The 17734-nt window shown below is 44.4% G+C and overlaps 1 protein-coding gene across 1 annotated transcript in view; it reads right to left on the reverse strand.

The window, feature by feature from the left end:
• Positions 1-655: 655 nt before the first annotated feature.
• The window catches only part of LOC123990965 (synaptosomal-associated protein 25-A), a 55335-nt gene continuing 38256 nt past the window's right edge, over positions 656-17734 (reverse strand). The window contains exons 6-8 of the mRNA XM_046292027.1: positions 4692-4811; positions 2628-2772; positions 656-2127 (exon numbers count right to left, since the gene is read on the reverse strand). Of these exons, the coding sequence (XP_046147983.1) occupies positions 2059-2127; positions 2628-2772; positions 4692-4811 (334 nt within the window). The 3' untranslated portion in view covers positions 656-2058. The remainder of the gene's footprint in view (positions 2128-2627; positions 2773-4691; positions 4812-17734) is intronic.

Raw genomic sequence — 17734 nt, forward strand, 5'->3', positions numbered from 1 at the left:
AAGGTGTTTATTCATTCATCTCAGCGATTTGGTGTTGCGTCATTATACAAACACAGAAGCAAACAAAAAAAACATTTGTATGTCATTTTTTTGTTTCAGAGTGTTATTACTATCATATTCATTTATTTGTATCATTATTATCTTACCATTAATAAACCACACGGGGAGATTAAACAAACACAAGGCAGTAAGTAAGGTCTCTCAGAAATACGAGTCTTTGCTTGGCATTTTTTTTTTCTCCCCCAGAGCATCCAATACCTATGATACAGTGCCCAACTAGTCCCCCACCTTTCAGCACATATTCAATATCTTCACTGAACTGCATATTAATTTATAAAAAAAAACAGTTCCTTTCTTTTCACGATAATCTCTTCACGTGAAGATCATTTTGCATTATTGTACAATGGTCATAGTCTATAAATATATGTTGATATAAATAGTGGAACTATTGCAAACTTGCAGGAGAGTATGGATCGTTTAACTGTGTCATAATACTGATTATGAGTGAACAAAACATTAGGAACACCTGCTCTTTCCATGACATAGACTGACCAGGTGAATCCAGTTGAAAGCTATGATCCCTTATTGATGTCACTTGTTAAATCCACTTCAATCAGTGTAGGTGAAGGGGAGGAGACAGGTTAAAGAAGGATGTTTAAACCTTGAGACAATTGAGACATGGATTGTGTGTGTGCCATTCAGAGGATGAATGGGTAAGACAATAAAATTGAACTGGGTATGGTAGTAGTTGCCAGAGGCACCGGTTTGAGTGTGTTGAGAACGGCAGCGCCACTGGATTTTTCATGCTCAACAGTTTCCCGTGTGTATCAAGAATGGTCCACCACCCAAAGGACATCCAGCCAACTTGACACAGCTGTGGAAAGCATTATCAACATTGATCAGCATCCTTGAGGAACGCTTTCAACACCTTGCAGAGTCCATGCCCTGGTGAATGGAGGCTGTTCTGTGGGCAAAATGGGGTGCAACTCAATATTAAGAAGGTGTCCTTAATGTTTTGTACACTCAGTGTATACATTTTTAAGACCGCTTTTATGTATAAGACATTCAATTTACTATAATTTGTAATCATCGTGTTTTTTCCCTCTTCTTCATTTGTCATGACACCATCAAAATAAGGTGCATGACAGTAGCTGATGGAATGATACAGTTTACTGACAATACTGAGATACTGACAAGGAAAACAGCAGTGTACCATTATACAGTATATACAGGTATCTGTCAGAATAAAGGAAACACCATCATAAAGTATCATAGTAGGGCATTGGGCCACCACAAGCCACCAGAACATTTTCAGTGTGCCTTGGCGTAGATTCTACAAGTGTCCAGAACTCTATTGGAGGGATGCGACACCATTCTTCCTCAAGAAATTCCGTAATTTGTTGTTTTGTTGACGATGGTTGAAAACACTGTCCAAGGCGCCACTCCAGAATCTCCCATCAGTGTTCAATTGGGTTGAGAACTGGTGACTGAGATGGCCATGGAATATGGTTGATTTCATTTTCATGCTCATCAAAACGTTCAGTGACCACCCGTGCCCTGTGGATGGGGGCATTGTCATCCTGAAAGAGACCACTCCTATCACAATAGAAATGCTTCAGCATAGGTTGAAGGTGATCTCTCAGAATGGCTGTGTATTTATTGTTGTTTACCTTGCCCTCGAAGAGGTTGAATGGACCTAAATCATGCCAGGAAAATGCACTAAAACAGAGCCGCCAGAACCCTAATCTACTCAAGTGTTTCCTTTATTCTGGCAGTTACCTGTATTTACTATATTTGGTAAAGAGAATAAAAACTTCACAAGTGAACTAGCGCCATCGAGTCAGCACTGTATACAATCTTTGGAAAGAATGATACAGAGGATAAGAAATATTTCATTTTACGAGGACAATCATTGAAAAAGCCAGACAAATGATACACAGAACAACATTTACAATGTGGGGAGGTGATATGTGCACATGTGCAAACCTAGAAGGTAAATACCATGACAATAAATTGCGATAAATTGCGATTGCGGGAAAAGCAACATGCTCTGGGAGCTTAGCCACTGCCCAGCATCTTAGTGGCCCGTTGGTTGGCTTCGTCAATCCTGGTCTTGTTAGAATCAGCCTGGAGAAGGAAAGGAAAGGACAGGAAAGGAAAGGAAAGGAAAGGAAAGGAAAATGAAAGGAAAGGAAAGGAAAGGAAAGAGAAAGAGAAAAAACACGAGTTATTTGTGGTTCTGTTTGTTTTCTCTTGGAACATTTTGCAGATAATATACGTAGATAATGGCACTTTGAGATGTGAGGCTATTGAGTCTCGGTTGTCATGTGATGTCAACAAATATTTGAACAACAACTCCTAATAATAGCATATAGACAATAAAAGACCAATAGAGGACCAATACAGAGGTGGACATCGATTAAGACAGGCCCCGTACTTCTCTGATTCAGAGGAGTTGGGTTAAATGCGGAAGACACATTTCAGTTGAATTCATTCAATTGTGCAACTGCCTAGGTATCCCCTTTCCCAACAGAGGACAAATAGAGGACCAATGGAGGACCAATGGAGGACCAACACAGGACCGATACAGGACAAATAAAGGACCAATAGAGGACTAAGGGCAGTACCTTCTCCATGATCCTGTCGATCTGTCGATTCTGGGTGTCGATCTCATTGCCCATATCCAGGGCCATGTGACGCAGGTTACCGATGATTCCTCCCACCTGTTCCAGGTTCTCATCCATCTCATTTTCCCGGGCATCATCTGTTACCCTGTGGTTTAGAAACTGAATTAGGCTTGCATGCATCCAAACAAACACGCAGTCATACTCGCTCGCTCGCTCACACACACACACACACACACACACACACACACACACACACACACACACACACACACACACACACACACACACACACACACACACACACACACACACACACACACACACACACACACACACACACACACACACACACACACACACACACACACACACGTTTTTCTATCCTTTTTGACATGTAAAATTAATTTCCATTCAAAATCCAATTTTCGCTAATGCCTAACCCTAATTGTAACTCTAACCACAAACCTAACCCCTAAGCTTAAAATAGCCTTTGTCCTCGCTGGGACTTGGGAAATGTCCTCACGAGGGAGAATTTTCCATCTTTTACTATCCTTGTGGGGACTTTTGGGGATTTCAGGTACCCACAAGGACAGAAGATCAAGACCACACACTACATATGAAATAATATAATTCATAAAGGTAGTCATACATAGTCATACCTTTAATTTTTCCTCCTTTGGGGACCTTCGCCTCCCATCAAACTCTCCATTCCATACAGCTCCCCCAAACCCAAACAACTGAATATCCCTGCCCCCTACATTAACCACCAGCCCACCCGTTCCCTCCACGGCCCCCTCCCTCAACTGCCCCCTACATTAACCACCAACCCACCCGGTCTTTCCACGAACCCCTCCCTCACCTGCCCCCTACATTAACCACCAACCCACCCGGTCCCTCCACGAACCCCTCCTAACCTGCCCCCTACGTTAACCTCCAACTCACCCGGTCCCTCGAACCCTCCCTCACCTCCCCCTACATTAACCACCAACCCACCCGGTCCCTCAACGAACCCCTCCCTCACCTCCCCCTACTTTAACCACCAACCCACCCGGTCCTTCCACGAACCCCTCCCTAACCTGCCCCCTACAATAACCACCAACCCACCCGGTCCCTCCACGAACCCCTCCCTAACCTGCCCCCTACATTAACCACCAACCCACCCAGTCCCTCCACGAACCCCTCCCTAACCTGCCCCTACATTAACCACCAACCCACCCAGTCCCTCCACGAACCCCTCCCTCACCTGCCCCCTACATTAACCACCAACCCACCCGGTCCCTCCACGAACCCCTCCCTCACCTGCCCCCTACAATAACCACCAACCCACCCGGTCCCTCCACGAACCCCCCTCACCTGCCCCCTACATTAACCACCAACCCACCCGGTCCCTCCACGAACCCCTCCCTCACCTGCCCCTACAATAACCACCAACCCACCCGGTCCCTCCACAAACCCCTCCCTCACCTGCCCCCTACATTAACCACCAACCCACCCGGTCCCTCAACGAACCCCTCCCTCACCTGCCCCCTACATTAACCACCAACCCACCCGGTCCATCCACGAACCCCTCCCTCACCTGCCCCCTACATTAACCACCAACCCACCCGGTCCCTCCACGAACCCCTCCCTCACCTGCCCCCTACATTAACCACCAACCCACCCGGTCCCTCCACGAACCCCTTCCTCACCTGCCCCCTACATTAACCACCAACCCACCCGGTCCCTCCACGAACCCCTCCCTCACCTGCCCCCTACATTAACCACCAACCCACCCGGTCCCTCCACGAACCCCTCCCTCACCTGCCCCCTACATTAACCACCAACCCACCCGGTTCCTCCACGTCCCTCACCACATTAACCACCAACCCCCGGTCCCTCCACGAACCCCTCCCTCACCTGCCCCCTACATTAACCACCAACCCACCCGGTCCCTCCACGAACCCCTCCCTCACCTGCCCCCTACATTAACCACCAACCCACCCAGTCCCTCCACGAACCCCTCCCTCACCTGCCCCCTACATTAACCACCAACCCACCCGGTCCCTCCATGGCCCCCTCCATCACCTGCGAACAAATCCTCCACTGATGGCCATCTGTTCGCGGTCGTCCACCACACGGGCAGGCTGGCTGGCCACCACCCCATCCTGATTGTTCCCCCAAGCCTTGCTGCCGCCACTCTTCATCCTGGGGGGATCGAGGAAGAGGAGGGTGAAGCTTAATCACTACTAGATATATTATCTATCAGGTCTAGTTGTATCATCATGCATTAATCCACCACATAGAAATATGAGAAACAAGTCAAAGACAACAGACCAACCAAGCAAAGCAGAGAAAGCAGGCATGGGTTTGGTCATTCCTTCATTCTCCAGTCTTAACATTGTTAGTGTGATGCGATGTCATATCTCAATGGTATATAACACACTGTACTCAGGCAAGTTTAGTATGCTGAGACACATACCTTTTCCCAGCTGAAAAATTTGACCTCTTAAGTATTTACATGCATTTTGTAAACAACAGTTGGGATAACTCATTTTTTTCCACCCTCCCCAAAGCATTCCTTCACATTGAAATGCCCCACCCCTTCTCCCCCCTCACAATGGTATCTCCCAGGTTGCATCTGAAATGCCACCCTATTCCCAACACACATCCACTACTTTTGGGAATAGGGTGGCTACATGTGACACAGAACAGAGAGACAAGGGTTTGACAGACAAGACAACATAGAATAACAGGACTGGACTGCCACATAGTTTGGGGAAGAACTGGAAAAGAAAACGAAGCAGAGGGACATAACAAGAGTACACTTCTTTTTTTAATGTCAAGTATTTTGTTCACGTCGTGAATCTATCTAGGATATGTTATTTTGGGGTGGAAGGTGGCCTAGTGGTTAGAACGTTGCGCCAGTAACTGAAAGGTTGCTGGGTCATATCCCCGAGCTGACAAGGTATAAATCTGTCGTTCTGCTCCTGAACAAGGCAGTTAACCCAATTTTCCCCGGCAGGCCATCATTGTAAATAAGAATTTGTTCTTAAGTGGCTGCCTAGTTAAATAAAAAATAAAAATATCAGGTAGTGTTAAAGGGATACTTTGAGATGTTGGCAATGACTGGATGTCTATGGTATCTACTAGCATGCTAGCAGTTACCATAGACATCCAGTCATTGTGCTAATGCTAGTTAGCATTTGCACTAATGTTCATTAGCGACTTCATTCAAACTCCACACAGAGGCATACAAATGGTATCCACGAGTTGGATATGACTCTGGGAAATAGATTATCAAACCAGGAAGTATCCCTTTAAGGTCGATCAGTGAACAGTGCATTATTAAGGCATTCTTGGTCAGATGATGAGGTCTTTGACAAAATGTTGGCTTCCTCTATTTAAGGGGGTAAGTAATATTTATGCAGTACCTGTAGTGCCTTGAGTGCAAGAAATGCCCTTGATAAATTAAATGTAATATTATTAGTAGTAGGTTAATTATTAGCAGGTTAACCAAGATTAATTCAAAACAAATTATGTAGCTGTATTTAGATTTGCTATGTACTCTGTCTGACAAAGATCTTAATATGACAGTCAGCTTCTATGGTGGCTTAGGAGGCCCTGGGCGAGTCTATGCTTCAGGCTCCTTTTAATGAGTCTACAAGTACACTGCAGTTGTCAAAATATGAACCACCATCACACCAACTGTCTGTCTGTGTGAAATGTATGTCATACTGTGTTTTGTATGCAATTATTAATTTGAATAACATTCAACACGGAGCATAAGAGGACCCTGAGTTATAATGTCTATCTTGACTTCTCTTTCTTTCCTCTCCCTAAAACCATGCCTGTATTTCCTCTAAGTAACCAAATGGCTTGGTTGGATTAAGCCTTTCTGTAACCTCGAAGCTTGAGGAGGGTAGATTTCTTGTTTTATCAGACGATGGAGAAGATGGCTGATTCTGACCCCTCCCACTGAGCTAGTATTTATAGAAATGGACTGAGGCGATGATTACACAGACCACTGTGGTAAAACACACACCGTCAGGCACACTGGCGACGCTCCTCTCTTCCTACATTCACTTGACTCAGTTATGTAATACAATTTGTTTTACATGCAACAGTTAGGTTATCCAATTCCTTCGATGTGCCATTTGCATTTCTCTATCACTCTCTCGTTTTATGAGGTAAAAAAGTTTTTTAAGTGAGAAACTCCCAAGTCCCCTGATCAGAGTGAATCTGTTTTAGTAACATACCGTATACCCTCCATGGACTTAGAGCTCTACCTACTGTACTTGGATATGATGTCAATCAGACAACAAGAGAGACACCTCATCAGGGTTAACTAACCCTTTGACCCACAGGCTCATAGTCCCAATAATCCTACTAGTGAAATACATTAAGTTGGATATGGTTGGATGAGGAATAAGAAAAGAGACCTACAATACAGGTTAAATCTAGTGGATCGAGTTCTTGTCTCCAGTATAGATCTAGATATCTAGAACGAAGCCCCGGGTTTCAGTCAACAGGGTATCTTGCCTACAGTATATATGATCTGGCTGACCTAGATCTGCGCTGCTTCCCCGGGGCTGCATGGGAAGAAGGGGGCACACAGTTGCCACAGTGCGCTGTGGGAGTGGCGGTAGGCTACTGCATAGGCAATGCAGCGTGGTATCCACTCGTTTTTAGAATAGTCATTTGGTTTTAGTAGCCTATTATAACTGTTTGCATCTGGGACCAGGAGACTGAATAACAGCTTCTATCTCAAGGGCATCAGACTGTTAAATAGCCATCAGCACATTAGAGGCTCCTGCCTATATACATAAACTTGAAAAAACTGGCCACTTTAATAAATGGAACACTAGTCACTTTAATAATGTTTATATATTTTGCACTATTCATCTCATATGTATATATAATTCCATTCTATTCTGTTTTACCTTAGTCTATGCCGCTCTGGCATTGCTCATCAATATATTTATATATTCTTAATTCCATTCCTTTACTTAGATTTGTGTGCATTGTGTATATGTTGTGAAACTGTTAGACATTACTCGTTAGATATTACTTGTTAGATATTACTGCACTGTTGTTGGATATTACTTGTTAGATATTACTGCACTGTTGTTAGATATTACTTGTTAGATATTACTGCACTGTTGTTAGATATTACTTGTTAGATATTATTGCACTGTTGTTGGATATTACTTGTTAGATATTACTTGTTAGATATTACTGCACTGTTGTTGGATATTACTTGTTAGATATTACTGCACTGTTGTTGGATATTACTTCTTAGATATTACTGCACTGTTGTTGGATATTACTTGTTAGATATTACTGCACTGTTGTTAGATATTACTTGTTAGATATTACTTGTTAGATATTACTGCACTGTTGTTGGATATTACTTCTTAGATATTACTGCACTGTTGTTGGATATTACTTGTTAGATATTACTGCACTGTTGTTGGATATTACTTGTTAGATATTACTGCACTGTTGTTAGATATTACTTGTTAGATATTACTTGTTAGATATTACTGCACTGTTGTTGGATATTACTTCTTAGATATTACTGCACTGTTGTTGGATATTACTTCTTAGATATTACTGCACTGTTGTTGGATATTACTTGTTAGATATTACTTGTTAGATATTACTGCACTGTTGTTGGATATTACTTCTTAGATATTACTGCACTGTTGTTAGATATTACTTGTTAGATATTACTTGTTAGATATTACTGCACTGTTGTTGGATATTACTTCTTAGATATTACTGCACTGTTGTTGGATGTTACTTCTTAGATATTACTGCACTGTTGTTAGATATTACTTGTTAGATATTACTTGTTAGATATTACTTGTTAGATATTACTGCACTGTTGTTAGATATTACTGCACTGTTGTTAGATATTACTTCTTAGATATTACTGCACTGTTGTTGGATGTTACTTCTTAGATATTACTGCACTGTTGTTGGATGTTACTTCTTAGATATTACTGCACTGTTGTTAGATATTACTTGTTAGATATTACTTGTTAGATATTACTTGTTAGATATTACTGCACTGTTGTTGGATATTACTTCTTAGATATTACTGCACTGTTGTTGGATATTACTTGTTAGATATTACTTGTTAGATATTACTGCACTGTTGTTAGATATTACTGCACTGTTGTTGGATATTACTTCTTAGATATTACTGCACTGTTGTTGGATGTTACTTCTTAGATATTACTGCACTGTTGTTAGATATTACTTGTTAGATATTACTTGTTAGATATTACTGCACTGTTGTTAGATATTACTGCACTGTTGTTGGATATTACTTCTTAGATATTACTGCACTGTTGTTGGATGTTACTTCTTAGATATTACTGCACTGTTGTTAGATATTACTTGTTAGATATTACTTGTTAGATATTACTTGTTAGATATTACTGCACTGTTGTTGGATATTACTTCTTAGATATTACTGCACTGTTGTTGGATATTACTTGTTAGATATTACTTGTTAGATATTACTGCACTGTTGTTGGATATTACTTCTTAGATATTACTGCACTGTTGTTAGATATTACTTCTTAGATATTACTGCACTGTTGTTAGATATTACTTGTTAGATATTACTTGTTAGATATTACTGCACTGTTGTTGGATATTACTTCTTAGATATTACTGCACTGTTGTTGGATGTTACTTCTTAGATATTACTGCACTGTTGTTAGATATTACTTGTTAGATATTACTTGTTAGATATTACTTGTTAGATATTACTGCACTGTTGTTAGATATTACTGCACTGTTGTTGGATGTTACTTCTTAGATATTACTGCACTGTTGTTGGATGTTACTTCTTAGATATTACTGCACTGTTGTTGGATATTACTTGTTAGATATTACTGCACTGTTGTTAGATATTACTTGTTAGATATTACTGCACTGTTGTTAGATATTACTTGTTAGATATTACTGCACTGTTGTTGGATATTACTTGTTAGATATTACTGCACTGTTGTTAGATATTACTTCTTAGATATTACTGCACTGTTGTTAGATATTACTTGTTAGATATTACTGCACTGTTGTTAGATATTACTTGTTAGATATTACTGCACTGTTGTTAGATATTACTTCTTAGATATTACTGCACTGTTGTTGGATGTTACTTCTTAGATATTACTGCACGTTGTTAGATATTACTTCTTAGATATTACTGTACTGTTGTTGGATGTTACTTCTTAGATATTACTGCACTGTTGTTGGATGTTACTTCTTAGATATTACTGCACTGTTGTTGGATATTACTTGTTAGATATTACTGCACTGTTGTTGGATATTACTTCTTAGATATTACTGCACTGTTGTTAGATATTACTTGTTAGATATTACTGCACTGTCGGAGCTAGAAACACAATGATTTTGCTACACCCACAATAACATGTGCTAAACACATGTATGTGACCAATAACATTTGATTTGATTAAATATTAATGTTATTTTATGTTTATTATTATCACAATTACTGATAATCCCTTATTCTCATTTTTTCCAATCACTACCATAATAGTGGCAAATTAATGGGACCCAATTTAGTACCCAATTATATGACAAGTAACAGGAGTTCATCATGATCATCATCATCATCAGCATCATTTTTTCAACATGTGTACCATTAATATGAGCTGCATCATCAGCATGAATGGCATTCAATGGTCATGCTCTCCAGTCATTCCAGTCAGTAGTCATTCGTGGGTTGGGTGTGCAGAGTTCACAGTTGCAGGGAGAGAGACTGAGATCTGTCTGCATGACGTGCAGTTACTGATCTGTTCTGCAGATCTCAGGTTATTTGGGTGTCTGCATGTCGTATTTACATGCAGATGAAGAAAACTGACAAGCAGTCCTGGAATCTTATAGTGACTTAGATCGAAACTATAGTGGCTATGAAAGTAATAGTAACTATAGTGGCTATGAAAGTAATAGTAACAAAAGTGGCTATGAAAGTAATAGTGACTACAGTGGCTTTGATAGTCCGGCAAGAGGAGGGAGGAGAATGGTACTGTTACGTGACGATACGTTTGCTTGGACGAGAAGGGATCTTGGAGAATGGCACTTAGAATATGGTGTTTGGAGAAGGGTGTTTGGAGAAGGGTGCTTGGAGAAGGGTGCTTGGAGGAAGGTGCCTGGAGAAGCCCCTGCTGATGAGTTTTGGCCTAATCTATAGAAGGACAGGAGTCAAGACTTTTGGTAGGTTGGTGTGTTCAGGGGCCATAGAAAGTCTCTGCTGTCTGTCTAGCATTAATAATTAGGGACAGCAAGTGTTTGGACATTTGTGGGCAGTATTCAGCTTGGCTATTATGCTGTTGAGGAGAACTCCAATATTGTCTACATGCTGTATAAGCTAACACTGCGTTGTTAAGGGGTTGAAAACCTCCATACACGGTTCTCACACCTTTGTTGATTGTTGGCTGTGACAGATGGGCCTGTGGGAAGCTCCCAAGCCGAGTCTGGGGATTCCACAATATATATTCTGGGATATGTCTAGGAGGCCTGTCCGGATTATTACCAGAGTGAGACCCATGAGGACCTGATGTCATGTTTGTCATTTATTGTCATGTCTTGTCCCTGTGCTCCCCATGCTATTCGTTTCCCTCTGCTGGTCTTGTTTGGTTCTATCCTTCTCTCTCCCCCTCCCTCTCTCACTCTCTCGCTCTCTCTTCTCTCTGTCGTTCCGTTCCTGCTCCCAGCTGTTCCTATTCCCCTAATCATCATTTAGTCTTCCCACACCTGTTCCCGATCCTTTCCCCTGATTAGACTCCCTATTTATTCCTTTGTGATCCGTTCCTGTTCCGTCGGTTCCTCGTATTGTATTCACCATGTTGTGATTGCGTTTCGCCCTGTCCTGTCGTGTTTTTTGCCGTGATTGTGTATCACCCTGTCCTGTCGTGTTTTGTGCCTTCATCAGACGCTGCGTGTGAGCAGGTGTCTCAGTCGACTACGGCCTGCGCCTACCCGAAGCGACCTGCAGTCTGTGGCCGCTTCTCCAGTTGTTTTCCCTCTACAAATCTAGAGGATGTCAGTTATTCCGTTTTGAACATTATTAAACTCTGTTTCTGTTAAGTCGCTTTTGGGTCCTCTTTTACCAGCATGACAGAAGGAACCGACCAAGGAATGGACCCAGCGACTTCAGACGCTCGTTACACTGCCGTCGAGTTCCAGGAGCCATGCTCGGCAGACACGAGCAGGAATTGTCTGCTGCTCGCCATGCCGTGGAGAACCTGGCCGCTCAGGTTTCCGACCTCTCTGGACAGTTCCAGAGTCTACGTCTCGTGCCACCTGTTACTCCCTGGCCTGCCGAGCCTCCAGAACCCAGGGTTAATAACCCACCTTGCTACTCCGGGCAGCCCACTGAGTGCCGCTCCTTTCTCACGCAGTGTGAGATTGTGTTCTCTCTCCAACCCCACACATACTCTAGAGAGAGAGCTCGGGTTGCTTACGTCATTTCACTCCTTACTGGCCGGGCTCGAGAATGGGGCACAGCTATCTGGGAGGCAAGGGCTGATTGCTCTAACAGATTCCAGAACTTTAAAGAGGAGATGATTCGGGTTTTTGACCGTTCAGTTTTTTTGGTGAGGAGGCTTCTAGGGCCCTGGCTTCCTTATGCCAAGGTGAACGGTCCATAACGGATTATTCCATTGAGTTTCGCACTCTTGCTGCCTCTAGTGAGTGGAACGAGCCGGCGCTGCTCGCTCGTTTTCTGGAGGGACTCCACGCAGCGGTTAAGGATGAGATTCTCTCCCGGGAGGTTCCTTCAGATGTGGACTCTTTGATTGCTCTCGCCATCCGCATAGAACGACGGGTAGATCTTCGTCACCGGGCTCGTGGAAGAGAGCTCGCATCAACGGTGTTTCCCTGCTCCGCATCGCAACCATCTCCCTCCTCTGGCTTTGAGACTGAGCCCATGCAGCTGGGAGGGATTCGCATCTCGAATAAGGAGAGGGAACAGAGGATCACCAACCGCCTGTGCCTCTATTGCGGAGTTGCTGGACATTTTGTTATTTCATGTCCAGTAAAGGCCAGAGCCCATCAGTAAGCGGAGGGCTACTGGTGAGCGCTACTACTCAGGTCCCTTCATCTAGATCTTGTACTACTATGTCGGTCCATCTACGCTGGACCGGTTCGGGTGCTACATGCAGTGCTTTGATTGACTCTGGGGCTGAGGGTTGTTTCATGGACGAAGCATGGGCTCGGAAACATAACATTCCTTTCAGACCGTTAGACAGGCTTACGCCCATGTTTGCCTTAGATGGTAGTCATCTTCCCAGTATCAAATTTGAGACACTACCTTTAACTCTCACAGTATCTGGTAACCACAGTGAGACTATGTCTTTTTTGATTTTCCGTTCACCGTTTACACCTGTTGTTTTGGGTCACCCCTGGCTTGTATGTCATAATCCTTCTATTAATTGGTCTAGTAATTCTATCCTATCCTGGAACGTTTCTTGTCATGTGAAGTGTTTAATGTCTGCCATCCCTCCCATTTCTTCCGTCCCTACTTCTCAGGAGGAACCTGGCGATTTGACAGGAGTGCCGGAGGAATATCATGATCTGCGCACGGTCTTCAGTCGGTCCCGAGCCAACTCCCTTCCTCCTCACCGGTCGTATGATTGTAGTATTGATCTCCTTCCGGGGACCACTCCTCCTCGAGGTAGACTATACTCTCTGTCGGCTCCCGAACGTAAGGCTCTCGAGGATTATTTGTCTGTGTCTCTTGACGCCGGTACCATAGTGCCTTCTTCCTCTCCGGCCGGGGCGGGGTTCTTTTTGTTAAGAAGAAGGACGGTACTCTGCGCCCCTGCGTGGATTATCGAGGGCTGAATGACATAACGGTTAAGAATCGTTATCCGCTTCCCCTTATGTCATCAGCCTTCGAGATTCTGCAGGGAGCCAGGTGCTTTACTAAGTTGGACCTTCGTAACGCTTACCATCTCGTGCGCATCAGAGAGGGGGACGAGTGGAAACGGCGTTTAATACTCCGTTAGGGCATTTTGAGTACCGGGTTCTGCCGTTCGGTCTCGCCAATGCGCCAGCTGTTTTTCAGGCATTAGTTAATGATGTTCTGAGAGACATGCTGAACATTTTTGTTTTTGTCTATCTTGACGATATCCTGATTTTTTCTCCGTCACTCGAGATTCATGTTCAGCACGTTCGACGTGTTCTACAGCGCCTTTTAGAGAATTGTCTCTACGTAAAGGCTGAGAAGTGCTCTTTTCATGTCTCCTCCGTTACTTTTCTCGGTTCCGTTATTTCCGCTGAAGGCATTCAGATGGATTCCGCTAAGGTCCAAGCTGTCAGTGATTGGCCCGTTCCAAGGTCACGTGTCGAGTTGCAGCGCTTTTTAGGTTTCGCTAATTTCTATCGGCGTTTCATTCGTAATTTCGGTCAAGTTGCTGCCCCTCTCACAGCTCTTACTTCTGTCAAGACGTGTTTTAAGTGGTCCGGTTCCGCCCAGGGAGCTTTTGATCTTCTAAAAAGAACGTTTTACGTCCGCTCCTATCCTCGTTACTCCTGACGTCACTAGACAATTCATTGTCGAGGTTGACGCTTCAGAGGTAGGCGTGGGAGCCATTCTATCCCAGCGCTTCCAGTCTGACGATAAGGTTCATCCTTGCGCTTATTTTTCTCATCGCCTGTCGCCATCTGAGCGCAACTATGATGTGGGTAACCGTGAACTGCTCGCCATCCGCTTAGCCCTAGGCGAATGGCGACAGTGGTTGGAGGGCGACCGTTCCTTTTGTCGTTTGGACAGACCATAAGAACCTTGAGTACATCCGTTCTGCCAAACGACTTAATGCCCGTCAAGCTCGTTGGGCGTTGTTTTTCGCTCGTTTCGAGTTTGTGATTTCTTACCGTCCGGGTAGCAAGAACACCAAGCCTGATGCCTTATCCCGTCTGTTTAGTTCTTCTGTGGCTTCTACTGATCCCGAGGGATTCTTCCTTATGGGCGTGTTGTCGGGTTAACAGTCTGGGGAATTGAAAGACAGGTTAAGCAAGCACTCACGCACACTGCGTCGCCGCGCGCTTGTCCTAGTAACCTCCTTTTCGTTCCTGTTTCCACTCGTCTGGCTGTTCTTCAGTGGGCTCACTCTGCCAAGTTAGCGGGTCATCCCGGTGTTCGAGGCACTCTTGCGTCTATTCGCCAGCGCTTTTGGTGGCCGACTCAGGAGCGTGACACGCGCCGTTTCGTGGCTGCCTGTTCGGACTGCGCGCAGACTAAGTCGGGTAACTCCCCTCCTGCCGGTCGTCTCAGACCGCTCCCCATTCCTTCTCGACCATGGTCTCACATTGCCTTAGACTTCATTACCGGTCTGCCTTTGTCTGCGGGAAGACTGTGATTCTGACGGTTGTCGATAGGTTCTCTAAGGCGGCACATTTCATTCCCCTCGCTAAACTTCCTTCCGCTAAGGAGACGGCACAAATCATTATTGAGAATGTATTCAGAATTCATGGCCTCCCGTTAGACGCCGTTTCAGACAGAGGTCCGCAATTCACGTCACAGTTTTGGAGGGAGTTCTGTCGTTTGATTGGTGCGTCCGTCAGTCTCTCTTCCGGGTTTCATCCCCAGTCTAACGGTCAAGCAGAGAGGGCCAATCAGACGATTGGTCGCATACTACGCAGCCTTTCTTTCAGAAACCCTGCGTCTTGGGCAGAACAGCTCCCCTGGGCAGAATACGCTCACAATTCGCTTCCTTCGTCTGCTACCGGGTTATCTCCGTTTCAGAGTAGTCTGGGTTACCAGCCTCCTCTGTTCTCATCCCAGCTTGCCGAGTCCAGCGTTCCCTCCGCTCTAGCGTTTGTCCAACGTTGTGAGCGCACCTGGAGGAGGGTGAGGTCTGCACTTTGCCGTTACAGGGCACAGACGGTGAGAGCCGCCAATAAACGCAGGATTAAGAGTCCAAGGTATTGTTGCGGCCAGAGAGTGTGGCTTTCCACTCGCAACCTTCCTCTTACGACAGCTTCTCGTAAGTTGACTCCATGTTCATTGGTCCGTTCCGTGTCTCCCAGGTCGTCAATCCTGTCGCTGTGCGACTGCTTCTTCCGCGACATCTTCGTCGCGTCCATCCTGTCTTCCATGTCTCCTGTGTTAAGCCCTTTCTTCGCACCCCCGTTCGTCTTCCCTCCCCCTCCCGTCCTTGTCGAGAGCGCACCTATTTACAAGGTACATAAAATTATGGACATGCGTTCTCGGGGACGGGGTCACCAATACCTAGTGGATTGGGAGGGTTACGGTCCTGAGGAGAGGAGTTGGGTTCCGTCTCGGGGACGTGCTGGACCGTTCGCTCATCGATGATTTCCTCCGTTGCCGCCAGGATTCCTCCTCGAGTGCGCCAGGAGGCGCTCGGTGAGTGGGGGGTACTGTCATGTTTGTCATTTATTGTCATGTCTTGTCCCTGTGCTCCCCATGCTATTCGTTTCCCTCTGCTGGTCTTGTTTGGTTCTATCCTTCTCTCTCCCCCTCCCTCTCTCACTCTCTCGCTCTCTCTTCTCTCTGTCGTTCCGTTCCTGCTCCCAGCTGTTCCTATTCCCCTAATCATCATTTAGTCTTCCCACACCTGTTCCCGATCCTTTCCCTGATTAGACTCCCTATTTATTCCTTTGTGATCCGTTCCTGTTCCGTCGGTTCCTCGTATTGTATTCACCATGTTGTGATTGCGTTTCGCCCTGTCCTGTCGTGTTTTTTGCCGTGATTGTGTATCACCCTGTCCTGTCGTGTTTTGTGCCTTCATCAGACGCTGCGTGTGAGCAGGTGTCTCAGTCGACTACGGCCTGCGCCTACCCGAAGCGACCTGCAGTCTGTGGCCGCTTCTCCAGTTGTTTTCCCCTCTACAAATCTAGAGGATGTCAGTTATTCCGTTTTGAACATTATTAAACTCTGTTTCTGTTAAGTCGCTTTTGGGTCCTCTTTTACCAGCATGACACCTGAGGCTCCTGTCAGTCACCACTGTATGTATGTATGTATGTATGTATGTATGTATGTATGTATGTATGTATGTATGTATGTATGTATGTATGTATGTATGTATGTATGTATGTATGTATGTATGTATGTATGTATGTGTGTATGTATGTGTGTGCGTGTGTGCGCGCGTGTGTGTGTGTGTGTGTGTGTGTGTGTGTGTGTGTGTGTGTGTGTGTGTGAGACACACCTACTTATTCAAGGGTTTGTCTTTATTTGTACTATTTACTACATTGTAGAATAATAGTGAAGACATCATAACTGTGAAATAACACATATGGAATCATGTAGTAACAAAAAAAGTGTTAAACAAATAAAAATGTATTTTGATTTTAGATCTTCAAAGTAGCCATACTTTGCCTTGATGACAGCTTTGCACACTGTTGGCATTCTCTCAACCAGCTTCATGAGGTAGTCACCTGGAATGCTTTCCCAACAGTCTTGAAAGAGTTGTTGGCTGCTTTTCCTCCACTCTGCGGTCCAACTCATCCCAAACCATCTCAATTGTGTTGAGGTCAGGTGATTGTGGAGGCCAGGTCATTTGATGCAGCACTCCTACACTCTCCTTCTTGGTCAAAGGAGGCCAATAATTGTTCTTATTGGTGTCCTTTAGTAGTGGTTTCTTTGCAGCAATTTGACCACGAAGGCTTAATTCACACAGTCTCCTCTGAACAGATGATGTTGAGATGTGTCTGTTACTTGAACTCTGCAAAGCATTAATTTGGGCTGCAATCTGAGGTGCAGTTAATTGCCCATTTCTGAGACTCTAATGAACGTATCCTCTGCAGCAAAGGTAACTCTGGTTCTTCTTTTCCTGTGGCGGTCTTCATAAGAGCCAGTTTCATCATATCGCTTGATGGTTTTTGCGACTGCACTTGATGAAACTTTCAAAGTTCTGGAAATTTTCCGGATTGAATTACCTTCATTTGTTAAGGTAATGATGGACTGTCGTTTCTCTTTGCTTATTTGAGCTGCTCTTGCCAAAATATAGAATTGGTCTTTTACCAAATAGGGATATCTTCAACTGATTGGCTCAAACGCATTAAAAAGGAAAGAAATTCCACAAATTAACTTTTAACAAGGCACACCTGTTAATTGAAATGCA

This window comes from Oncorhynchus gorbuscha, linkage group LG12 (genome assembly GCF_021184085.1).
Source record: "Oncorhynchus gorbuscha isolate QuinsamMale2020 ecotype Even-year linkage group LG12, OgorEven_v1.0, whole genome shotgun sequence".
Lineage (NCBI taxonomy): Eukaryota > Metazoa > Chordata > Actinopteri > Salmoniformes > Salmonidae > Oncorhynchus > Oncorhynchus gorbuscha.